Below are 12459 nucleotides of genomic sequence, written 5' to 3'. Positions count from 1 at the left end.
CCTGCAGGGGTGGATGGAGCCGGTAAGCGGGACCTATTACACCCTCCGGTAATCCAAGCCCTGGGAGAGCCGAGGCCCAGGGCAGAGGGGCAGGTGTGTGGTCCCACCTCACGTGCTCCCGCCCTTCCAGGCTGGCAAGGCCAAGACAGTCCGCAGAGGTCACCCCCAGAGCCAGGGCAGGATGGCAGGGCTGCATGGTTTGGAGAGGCAAACCGACACTCCCACCGTCTAAGGTGGCCAAAACAGTGATTGTAGGTGGTTGTTCTGGAGGGGCCACTTCCCAGAGCCCAGCCTGGCAACGTTCCAATTGTGGAGGAAAGGGTTCCTGCTCCCTCATCACCAGGGGATGGTGGAGCCTCAGAGAAATGCAGCCCTGAGAGAGCAGCGGCTCTGAGCACCCCCAGAATCCCTGCCATAAGGTGTGAGCACATGGCCTCTGCACAGACCCAGCCAGACAAGGCCCGGGGAGGGGTGGGGACAGGGATGGGGGCAGGGCCAGGCCTGGGAACCACAGCAGAGCGAGTGAGAGGTATGCGTGTGCACATATACGTGTGCTGTGTAGGCACGCACACGTGTGCACTCTGTGGGCATGTATGCGTGTGTGCACCATGCGGGTGCATATGTACTGTGTTGGTGCATGTGTGTGCACCGTGTTGGTGCGTGTGTGTGTGCTGTGCAGGTGCATGCATGTGTGCACCGTGCTGACATGCATGTGTTCACTGTGCAGGTGTGCACAGGTGTGTGATGTGTGTGGGTGTGCATGAGTGTGTGCTGTGGGGCTGCACTGCATCATGCCTATGTGCACACACAGGTGTACATATGTGTGCAAGTGTGTATGGGGGTGTATGCTTGTGGTGTCTGTCTGCCTGTGTGTGAACATACATACATCTTTGTGCATGTGGGGTGTGCACTATGTCCACGTGCACGTACATGTGTGCATGTGTGTGGTGCATATAGGCCTGTGTGCAAGCACGTGTGTGTGTTGTGTGTACGTGTATCCATGTGTATACGAGCATGAGTGCATATGTATTTGGTATGTTGTATGAGTGTGCATGCAAAGATGCTAAGGGAGGGAGAGCATGGAGAATGAAGGGCATGTGTAAGGGGGCGGGTCGTGTAGGGAGGAGCTGGTGGGCAAGCACACACAGGCCAAGTGTGAGAACTTGAAAGAGCAGATTGCAGAGGTGTGAGTGACTGCTGAGTTAATGGGCTGTGCCACGGGACTCCCAGAGGTGTCCATGTCCAGAGCCCCCTCCCCTGTCATCAAGGACCCTGGAAGCCCTCTACCCCTGACCTCTGTGCAGGCTCTGAGGCCAGGAGGCAGGTTGCAGGTGGCCAGGCACGAGAGGACTCCCTGCCCCTGGGGACAGGCTCCCCTGAGGTTATGGTCCTGCCCCAGGACGACTTCACAGCACCCCAGTGTCTGTCACCCTGGAACTCACTCCTGGGGCCGGGCACAAACTCATCTAAGACCCCTCAGGTCACGGGCCTGTCCTCCACACACAGCAGGGCCCAAGGACACACATGTCTGCCATGCAGCAGCCCCTGCCAGCATCCAGCCCAGCTTGTCCTGGGGTCTGGGCTCCCCTGGCCCACCCTGAGCCCCGTCAGCCTGGCACTGGGGCCCTCATGCAGGCAGTGGGGCCTGTGTAGGAACTGGGACACAGCCTGGGGCCCTCATGGCGGGTGTGAGGGTCATTGACCTTTGGGGGAATGAGAAGATGGGCCAGCAGATCCCAATGGAAGGGAAGCCCCTCCACCTGTTCACAGGACGTGCATGGGTGCCAGGCAGCGGGAGGGCCCGGGTGTCTCCGGGTATGGAGGGCCTGACTACACAGCCCAGAGCAAAGCCCAAGGGCAGCTGAGTGGGGGCACAGCTGGAGGGCGGCCACGCTCGGCTCCTCCCTGCACAGGAGCCGCAGTCTGCATGTATGTAAAGAGTGTCTGTGGAACCCATGGCGCTGTGCTGCATCCTCCCCCTCCCCCCGCAGTGATGAACGGCAGCAGCCACTCGCCCACAGCCATCGGAGGCGCCCCGTCCACGCCCAACGGCTTCAGCAATGGCCCGGCCACCTCATGCTCGGCCGCACTATCCACGCAGCAGCTGCCCCCAGCCTGCGGGGCCCGGCAGCTCAGCAAGCTCAAGCGCTTCCTGGCCACCCTGCAGCAGTTCGGCAGCGACATCTCCCCGGAGATCGGGGAGCGCGTGCGCACGCTGGTGCTGGGGCTCGTGGTGAGTCAGGTGGGGATGCGGTGGCCCCAGGCCGGGCCAGCCTTGGCCTCTGCCCTCCCCTCCCCAGGTTGAAGTCAAGCATCTTCTTCCCCAGAACTCCACGCTGACCATCGAGGAGTTCCACTCCAAGCTCCAGGAGGCCACCAACTTCCCACTGCGGCCATTTGTCATCCCTTTCCTGAAGGTAGGGACCAAACCTCCTCCCCACCCTGAGGCCCCAGGAGGCTTGAGTCTGTCCTCTGCCAGCTTAGATTAGCCCCACCCTAAAAACTCTAATCCCCCACCCACTGGGAGAGCAGTGCTAACCCGTCAGCTGATTGCTTCAAATCTGCTGCTGGGCCGGAGCCGTCCTCCCCTGACTCCAGGCTCTGACACACAGCTCCCAGGACCAGTCCTGTGGTTAGTGGCCAGGACACTCAGCCTCTCGACAGCTATGTTCTGAGAACCTGCTGTGTGCTAGCCGACCTGTCATAGATTCTGTGGAGCTGTGGGCAGGGGGCATTTCAATGAAGGAGGAGAGCGGGGAGCAGAACCTTCCAGGCAGCAGGGAGAATGCCTGCAAAGGCCCTGAGGCAAGGGTAGGCCTGCAAAGGCCCTGAGGTGGGGGATGAGTGTGTGTGTGTGTGTGTGTGTGTGTGTGTGTGTGTGCCTGCTGTGTTGCGATCCTGTGCCTGGAACAGAGTGAGGGGGTTGGGACAGTGGAAAGACCATGGGCTCGTAAGTGAGCAGACAGATGGGTAACTGGGTGTCAGTTGGGAAGCCACCTGATGTGGTCATCAGGGAAGATGAACAGTGGACCAGGGCCTCGGCAGGAGCAGTTGATATTGGGTTGGTGGCAGCTACACCAGGGCGTGTGAGCAATGCATGCTTCCGGGCCCCCACCCAGACCCCCCGAGTCAGAATCTGCATTGAACAAAGCACCAAGCAAAGCTTCTGCACAAAACCAGGAGGAGTGTACGTGCGGACAGCATCAGACCCAAGTCTGCCCTGCAGGACTTCTCAGGGCCTTCACTCCCCTGTGACCGCACATCTCCCAGAGTAGGTAGAGACAAGGTGCTCCCCAAACATATTTGACCACAGGCGCCTCTGCTCTCTCACCTCACCAGGTCAGGTTCCACAGCGCACTTGGGAAGCGTCCGCCCTGAGTGTGGCTGACATCCCCGCCTCGGGCTCTTGTTTCCTGGGCTACAGTGATGCTCACAGCCGTGGGTTCATCCCTCCATGTGCCCTGTGCCCCAGTGGGACCTGCCTTCCAGGGGACAGGCCAGAGCAGATGTGCTCAGGTTCAAGCTCTGACCCTGCCACTTAGCCCCTGTGGTCCTGAGCCCAGCGAGTCCCACTAATGGAGTGCCTCCGTGTCTGTGGTTGGAACTTGGGAGCCATTCTTGGCCTGTTGGGAAGGTGGCAGGAAGCGATCAGGCAAAGAATTTGACATGTGCTCCATTCATCTGGGGATTTCAGGGGTTCCACAGACAGGTGTCCCCTGCAAGACTCTTCTGCAGCTGCCCCCACCGAGCCCCCAGGAGCCCTCAGGGGGCCGCACAGATGCTGCCACTGTGCCCAGTTAACAGGCAGGGAAACTGAGGCCCCCGCCGGTGGAGGGGTACCAGGATCCATTGACTCCAAGCCCCCGGGCCCGCACAGGGTGTGCCCCAGGCTGGCACCTTGCTCCGAGGGGACCCCACGTCACGCCCCCACATCCGCTGCCTCCACTCGCCTTCCTGCCCTCCGCCCACACCCTGCTGAGCTCACGCTGAGCTGGGCCCAGACTTCCCCATCTGGCAGTCGTTTGCATTCATCAGGAGCCCTTCCCGCTCCTCCTTTCAACTTACTGCTGACTTCTCGCTCCCCATCTTTGGGGACACCGCGTGCCTGCTTCTGTCAGATCAGATATTTACAGCAGATGTCGCCCCCCGTGTCAGCTGCCCACGTTTATCCAGGAGCACGGAAAACACGACACATCCCCGCTCTCACCCAACCAGGCCCGCAGCCCCCTGCCCCTTGAGCTCGGCCACCCCCTGCCTCCTCTCAGGGACACACCCAACCTGGCACTGCCTGCCTCGGTGTCCCCTCTGCCTGCAGCACAGCCATGGAGCTGTCAGGACTCCAGTGCCCTGACTGCTCTCTCAGTAGCGGGCAACTGGGGTGAGGGACGTGCTGGCCACACTGAATGTCCATGGCCCTGCCCAGGGCCCTAGACCAAGGTGCTGTCAGGGACAGAGTCCATTCTCCTGCCTGATGTGGGGCTTCTGGGAAGATCAGGCCTGTTCCCCGGTCTTGTGGACAAGGCACCAGCCAGAGCCCTGCCCGGGGAGTGCCCCTCCCCTGGCCCCCATTCACTGTAGGACACTGGCCTCTTCAGAATGCAGAGCACCGCGGGGAACCTGCAGGGTGTGCCGGCCTGCTGTGGGAGGGGACTCCGTTTTCCTGCCTGTGACCTGGGAGCAGCACGGACAGTGCCTTCCAGTGAATTGATGGCCCCCCAGGCCCACCATGGTGCACCTGCATGGTGGTCCCCCGGGCCATCTCCCATGAAAGAGGCAGGAGCTGCATCTGCTCCACCAGGCTCACAACCAGCTCTGCCCTTGGGTAACTGAAACCCCCATTTCCCAGTCCCCTCCCGGGTCCTTGGGGTGTGACTGCCCACCTCCCCAGGTGGGACTGGACTTAACTCACACGAGGAATGGGAGGAGCCACAGCTTCTTGCAGCTCCAGCTGCAGGTGAGGCAGGAGTCAGAGAAGTTAAGTGACCTGCCCACAGTCACACAGCATAGCAGGGTGGGCTGACACGGGGCCCCCACTCACGCAGGCTGTGTGCAGTGGAGATGATGGAAACATCATAAACCCTCGTTACATGAGAGACACCTCCTCCACTGACACCGTCGTCCTCTGGCCTGAGTTCCCCTCTGGGAAGAGGGCGGGGTGGAGCCTTTGATCAAGGGGCAGAGCAGGGTTCACATCTCAGTGGTGAGGCATCCCGGGTGTGCGGAGTCCTGGAGACAGCACTCGGGCTGCTGTCTTGGAGGGACATGAGGCCCCCCAATCTCTACCCATTTCTTCCGGCCTTGGGTCCCTGTTCCCCCAGCCCAGGGCCCCAGGAGCCCTGCATCCTCTCCTGAGCCTGACACTGGGCATGGCTGTGTGGTGGGCTTTCCAGAAGCCGAGAGATGCCACCCACCCGGCCGGCCCTCTGCCCAGGGCCCCCGCTCCCAGCTGGCCCCAGCCGGCCAGGAATCCAGATGTTTCCATGGGTGGCGGGTGGCCAGCCGCCAGCCAAGCTGTCCCCGCCCTGCTGTGCCGGGAGAGGAGCGGGAGGGAGGAGGTTTGGCGTCTTCCGATCTCCCGGGACCTCCTTTCCCAGCTCATGCTCCTAACGTGTTCAACAGATGGCGGGCTGGCCCTTGTTCAGCTATCCAAATAGAAAAACAGGCCTGGCAGCCGGCGCTGCTTCACAAAAACGCATCGGCTGCTTGATCCATCCGGGTGGATGGCAGGCGGGGGCTGAGGAGGCGGAGGTGGGTGGGGCCGCGAGGCAGCTTGGAAACACCATGAGAAAGTTGAGGAACTGCATTTATTTACAAATACTCAGAACTCTGGCTGTCCCCAGCGGCCTGCCGCTGGGCCCCCATCCAGCCTGCACCCCTCACCCAGTGGTGGTTGTGGGAAGACCACAGAGCCCCCTGCGGCCCAGCTGGCAGGCCCAGAGCCTGGTGAGGGCGGAGGTTGGAGGGCACAGCGGTCACGTCCGGTTGTCACAGGCCAGATCTGCATTCGAATCTTGTACCCACCCCACACACACCACGCCCTCCTGTGCTGTGGTGCCCTGACCTACAAATGTGGAGCCAAGTGGTCGTGTCCGGACCCCCCCACCCCATGGGAGGTGACCACATGTCAGCTCAGTGATGTGGGCACACAGAGCCTTCATTCCAGGCCAGGCTGGGGACCCACAGGAAGTGGGAAGGCAGGGGCCAGCCATCTGGGGCACGCGTGCTGGGGTCTTGCTCCTCCATGGTGCAAGTCAAGTTGGGGGCCGCCCCTCTGCTCTGAGCCTCACCCCCTCTTCCGAGAGGGGTTCACCCAAGACCTGCTTCCACGGGTACAGGCAGTGGGTCCTGAGGAGGAGCCCTCCTCACCTTCTCCTGATGCCAGAGCAGAAGGGAGTTTAGTGATGGGGAAAAAAAAAAAACCAAATCGCCTGGGGGCATGGTCTTGGCTTAATTCCCAAGCTGTAGCAGAGGAATTCGAGGCCCAGAGAGGTAGTGCATCTTGCCCAAAGTCACACAGCAAGGCTGGCCATTGGCCTTCCTGCCTCACATCTGAGCACCCTCGTGCTCTGACCTCAGCCAGCAGCCAATCCAAGCTGGTCCCACCCTCCCCGCAGGCTAACCTGCCCCTGCTGCAGCGGGAGCTCCTGCATTGCGCCCGCCTTGCCAAGCAGAGCCCTGCACAGTACCTGGCCCAGCACGAGCAAGCCCTGCTGGATGCTGACGCCTCTTCCCCTGTCGACTCCTCGGAGCTCCTGCTGGAGGTTAACGACAACGGCAAGAGGAGGACCCCTGACAGGTACCTAGGGGCGCAACAGGCAGCACCCTCCCCTTCTGACTCCTGAGAGCTGCCATCCTGCCAAGGCTCAGAGGGCGCCCAGTGCCAGAGCTGAGAACGCAGGTGGAAACCGTGTTGTGTTCCGTGGCCGCAGCCACTGGGCTGGTCAAGTTCAGCCTTAACTACACAGGCTGATCACCGGGAAGCCATGCTGTCCGGCCGTGGCGAGGCCTCCTGAGGACTCAGAGGCCCCTCACCCCACCCCTGGAGGACAAGGGAGGAGGCAGGAGAGAGTCTGCCTGGCAGGAGTTCCCTGTAGGTGTGCCTGAGTGTCCAATGGCCTGAGGTCCCCAAGTGCCTGGGCTGACGCCCACTGCTGGGTCACAGCGCGGGTGTGTGTCCTGTTGCCAGGGAAGGTTGTCTCTTCCCGCTCTCTCCAAGAAGACCCAGGCACCCTGATTCCCAAGTCCCAGGAGCCCGCACCCCTGAGAAGGAGGGGAGAGGGGGCGCCAGGCCTCCAGCGGGCAGGTCTGTCTCCTGCCCACTCACTCTGTCCACGCCCCTGCCTCCCTCTCTCCCCTTGGTCTGTGGCTCGTGGTCCCTTGACCACTGTCCCCACCTGCTCTCTGGACCAGGACCAAAGAGAATGGGTCAGACCGGGACCCACTGCACCCAGACCACCTCAGCAAACGGCCGTGCACACTGAGCCCCGCCCAGCGCTACAGCCCCAGCAACGGGCTGCCCCACCCACCACCGCCCCCACACTACCGCCTGGAGGACATGGCCATGGCCCACCACTTCCGGGACTCCTACCGCCACCTTGACCCCCGGGAGCTGCGGGAACGCCATCGGCAGCTGGGTGAGTGGTGTGGGCAGGGGCGGCCAGGGCGGCTGTGTGTACCTGCAGGCGGGCGCCGCCTGGACACGTCTGTCTGGAAGGAGGGACATGAGAATACGGTGCAGAGGAAGGGTCTGCGCCCCACCCCAGCTGCACTGCGCCCTGAAGCCTGAGGGACAGTCATCTTTCGAGACTCCGTCCTGGGGGGCAACCCAACATCCCCCAAGCCTGGGAAGACCCCTCTCCATGGAGGGAGGGGCACCATGGCTGCAGAGGTACCTGTCCTCAGGGACTTAGAGCCTCTCAGGGTGCATGGTAGCCAGGAAACACCTGGCATCTGGGGGCCCCCAAGTCATAGGAGCTGTGGCCTCGCCTCCTAGGCCTGGGTGCCCCAAGGGAACATGAAGGCACTGCTGATCACACACAGCCAGTTCTGCCCTCTAACGGGACGGGCATCAACACCAAAATACCAGATCTGTAGGGGGTGGTCCCTGAGCAGAGGAAGGAGATGAGAGAGACTGGGCACTGGGGCCACACCCCTGGGTGCAGGACTGCCTGGTCCTCTGAGCTCTGAGATTCCCTAGGTGTGCCCCTGGGCAGGTCACGGCCCCCCCACCCCCGCACACCTGCAGCCTCTCTGCTGATTGGTCTGTGAGCAGCCCTGCCCTTGGGACATGAGGGGTTAATAGAGGCTGGGTCCAGAATGGGTGCCATAGGGCCCAGCTGTGCTGGTGGCAGGGTGACAGCTCTTGGTGGAAGTCTGGTTGGCACTGTATGCTTTACTGGGCTCCAGAAGGAGGCACCCCCAATGTGTTCTGATACACCTGTGTGATATGTTAGCCTGCCCACATCACAGATGGGCAGACTGAGGCCCAGAGGGATAATGGACATGCCCAAAGTCTCTAGCAACGATGACCAGCCTTCTGAGCCTCCTCTGTGCTGGTCACAGAGATGAATAACACCAGCCTGCAAAGGCTGCCCCTGAGACAGAGGCCCAGGACACCAACCAGGGGCCCGGAGGTAGGGTCAGCAGAGGCCTTGCCCCTTATCAGGCCGTCTCCCCTCCTCCTCCCTACAGGAGCTGCTAGGGCCTGGGCCCAGGCAGCAGGTGACAGCGTCTGGCTCCCCACGGCTGGGTCAGGCAGGTGCTAATTCCCATCCGCTTCTGCTAACGCAAAAATAAACGCCAGCTGTCAGGCAGATCTCAGCCACTATTTTGGTTGGGGCGTTGGCGCGGGCCCCAGCTCCACGGGCAGCAGGGCAGGGCGGTGGGTGGACAGCAGCCTGTGGCTACCACCTCCCACCTCAGCTGCAATTTGAGGAGGCATTTTGGGTTTGGGGACCAAGAAATGCCTAAGTAGACCCCAGCCCAGGAAGCATGGAGCATGCTGGGTCACAGTAAGGGTGATCGTGTTCTGTATTTCAAGCAGTATAAAAGGAGAAGCTGTGAGAACGCCAGATGCTGCCCTTCTGGCATGAATTTCTTAGCTCGTGGTTGTTTTGTTTCTGATTATGGGGTGGGGGCATCCCATTGTTTCAGTCCCTGGAGCTGTACCAGCCAGTGGCTAAGAGCACAGCCCTAGTGCCAGTCGACCTTGCTTGACCTTGGTCAACATGTCCCCTTAACTAGCCTCAGTCTCCTCATCTGTAAAGTGGAAATAACAGCAGGATCTCCTCTCCCAGAGGATGAAGCAGGGAAGAATGGGTAAAGCACTAAGTACAGAGCCCTCCTCCATCCACACCAGGGACTCTCCCCTCCCACTAGGGAAGCAGGGAGGCTGGGAAACTGAGGCCACAGGTAAGACAAGGGGCCCAGGCCCCATGGGGAATGAGTGCCAGGGCTTTTGACTTTTCCAAGCCCCACTGTTTCCCAGGAAACCACACCTGGAGCTGCTCATTTGAGGCCCAGCAGATTAAGCCATGCACCCCTCTTAGCAAGCGGGAGCTCAGCCCGGGAGCTCAGCCCAGGGGCTCAACCCACGGAGGGGAACAGGCCTTGCCAGCCCTGCCCTGTGGACTGACAGTCTGCTGGGTGATTGAGAATAAACAAGGAAGCACCTGTGATTACTAAACAACCAGAGATATATAGAGCTTAAGGAAATCTGGAAGCCCAAGGCTGCTGAGGAGGAAGGAGCCTGCCACCTGGGCCTTGGAGGGTGCATAGGAGTTCAGCTAGCTCAGAAAAAGCAGTGAAGTGTGAGTTGAAGCCAGGCAGCCACAAGGAGACCCTGAGCAGTGGAGATGCCCCTTAAGTGAGGCCCACAGCCACTTCTCTGGCAGCAGAGGGCAGAGAGAGTGGCTGGATTTGGGGGAGGAGACGGAGTAGTCAAAGCGAGGGATGGGGACACCGGTTTCTTCCTCTCGAGCATGAGTAGAGGAGAGGCCTGTTCCTGACCCACCCCACCCAGGGCGGTGGGCAGAGAGAGGGTCAGAGCCCTGGGTTCCCTTCCTCACCTCCCCACTTTCCCTAGGAGGACACAGCCTGTGGGTGGGGCCTGGGGTGGAGGCGTGAGTAGGGGCGTGGCTTTATTAGCAGGGGCGGGGCCTGAGCGTCTGCTCCCTCCTCAGCAATGCACGGATCCAGGCCTGAGGAAGTGATTGACCACAGGCTCACGGAGCGCGAGTGGGCGGAAGAGTGGAAGCACCTCAATAACGTGAGTGTCCAGGCTCAGGCCACGGGGTGCTGCAGCCACTCCAGGCGCTCTGCCCAGCCTGCAGGGGCTGCAGGCACAGGCCGCTGTGCCCGCCCTCAGGCCTGTGCCCACGCCCCTGCTTCCCCTGCACTCCTGTCCAGCCCTCAGAACACTCCCCCCTGGGCCACCATGGACTGTCTCCCTGAGGAAGGTCCCTTGGCCATGAGGGTTGGTCCCCTTTGACACCATTTTCAGGTTGTGCCTGCAGCCCAAGAGAAGGGCGGTCCCCAGAGCAGCGCTGACCCCTCTGCTCCACGGGGCAGACTGCGACTCCAGGGCTGCAAGGAGAGCTCCAGCTCTGGGTCCTGGACAGTCTCCCCACCAGTGGGCGCCCTGGGTGCCTCCCCAGTCCTTGTCCAGGTGTTCAGGGATCTTTCACAGCAGCAGAAAGTGGTTTTCCAGCCAATGCCTCAAGAGCCGTGGGCAGGTCACATGGTCGGGTGGACCCGGCCGGAGTGTGGGACAGTGTCCCCGCTGTCCTCCTCTGTGTGCGGCTCACCCACTGTGGGTGCCCACAGCTCCTGAACTGTATCATGGACATGGCCGAGAAGACGCGGCGGTCACTGACCGTGCTGCGCCGCTGCCAGGAGGCCGACCGCGAGGAGCTCAACCACTGGATCCGGCGCTGCAGCGACGCAGCAGAGGACGGCAAGAAGGGCCCTGGGCAGACCGCCCGGCCCCTCAGCAGCTCTGTGGGCACAGAGGGTGCTCAACTAGGTGAGCTGGGGGGCACGTGTGGGGCTGATGCAGGGGAACCAGGGGCCAGGCCATCACTGATCATGGCCCTGCAGGGAAATTGCACCCAAATCGCCACACCTGAAAAAGAAGGGTCTTCTGCTGCACAGACACTGCCTGACCTGCAGGGATGCCCAATTCTTGGTTCCAATGGGACAGGGGCTTGGCACTGGGAGGCCCCCAGGGGCCTGATGACCATGGAACCTGAGAGAGGCCATCTCGGCCCAGCTCCCAATCAAATCCAAGGCCCATTGCTCCCGACAATCTCCCTTCATGACATTGCCCTGTTCCCCCCTCCACCAGCTGCAGAGACAGGGTTTCCCCCATGTGTACCTCAGGGACCCCCAAGATCACTCCCACACCCTGCCCCCAGGGCCCAACCGGGCATGGCCCTGTCTTGTGTATGACGCTGGTGCCCCTGTGTTTCAGATGTCCACCGGGACTTCATGCCTCGGACCCTGTCTGGCTACATGCCCGAGGAGATCTGGAGGAAGGCAGGTGAGTGGGGATGGCCTGGAGCCCCAGACTCTCCCACCCTCCCCGTATGCTGGAGGGACCCAGCAGGGCCTTCCCAGGCCTGCTGACCCACTCTCCACCCTCTAGGGCGTGGCACTCTGCACACAGTAGAGGGCAGGCTTTGGAGATTCCCTCACAACCATGCCTGCCTGCCCGCTCCGGGGTTGTGGGCAGGGGAGACCCAGCTGGGCTGGCGCACCAGACAAACAGCCAGAGGTGTCCTTTTCAGAGGAGGCGGTGAACGAGGTGAAGCGGCAGGCAATGTCAGAGCTGCAGAAAGCCGTGTCTGACGCTGAGCGCAAGGCCCACGAGCTCATCAGCACAGAGCGTGCCAAGATGGAGCGGGCCCTGGCCGAGGCGCGGCGGCAGGCATCCGAGGACGCCCTCACTGTGGTCAACCAGCAGGAGGACTCCAGCGAGGTAGGGTCGCCCCCCACCCCTGCTCCTAGTCCGGGGCGCCACCCCAGGTCCACCACCTCCCAGCCATATGACCTTGTGCAACCCCAGGGCCTCTTGACCCCACGTGGCCTGGTGAGCTGGATCCTGTGGGTGTCCCCATTGTACAGATGTGGAAACTGAGGCCTCCAGAGAATGTCTGGCTCACCCCAGGTCACTCCCCAGGAAGTGGCAGGACTGTTGTTCAAACCCAGGCTGGCTGACACCAAAGCCCACGATCTCTCTGACCCCTGAAAGCAGAAGGGTGCACGAGTCACCGTCCTGGCTCCTGTATGTCTGGGAGCTGGACTGGTCCAGAGGGGCGGGTGGGAACCCTGGGTGACCAAGTACATTCTCTCTTTGTCTGAGAATGGCTCGGAAGGCAGAGAGGTGAAGAGGAGGGTGCGGCCCGTTTCAGGGGCCCCTGGACTCTCTTCAAGGAGGGTACTTCTCCAAAATCCCCTGGG

At 61.7% G+C, this 12459-nt stretch overlaps 1 protein-coding gene across 5 annotated transcripts in view; it reads left to right on the top strand.

The window, feature by feature from the left end:
• CBFA2T3 (CBFA2/RUNX1 translocation partner 3) overlaps positions 1-12459 on the top strand; it is a 77765-nt gene that overhangs the window by 62199 nt on the left and 3107 nt on the right. For all 5 annotated transcript variants that reach the window (XM_018061868.1, XM_018061866.1, XM_018061871.1 and 2 more), the window contains 8 exons: positions 1992-2233; positions 2328-2417; positions 6615-6796; positions 7411-7634; positions 10182-10267; positions 10825-11023; positions 11471-11539; positions 11787-11977. In XM_018061868.1, coding sequence (XP_017917357.1) covers positions 1992-2233; positions 2328-2417; positions 6615-6796; positions 7411-7634; positions 10182-10267; positions 10825-11023; positions 11471-11539; positions 11787-11977 — 1283 coding nt within the window. The remainder of the gene's footprint in view (positions 1-1991; positions 2234-2327; positions 2418-6614; positions 6797-7410; positions 7635-10181; positions 10268-10824; positions 11024-11470; positions 11540-11786; positions 11978-12459) is intronic.

Source organism: Capra hircus, chromosome 18, assembly GCF_001704415.2.
Source record: "Capra hircus breed San Clemente chromosome 18, ASM170441v1, whole genome shotgun sequence".
Classification (NCBI taxonomy): domain Eukaryota; kingdom Metazoa; phylum Chordata; class Mammalia; order Artiodactyla; family Bovidae; genus Capra; species Capra hircus.
Note: the sequence above shows the minus strand (reverse complement) of the source record. Positions and strands in the feature narration are given on the sequence as shown.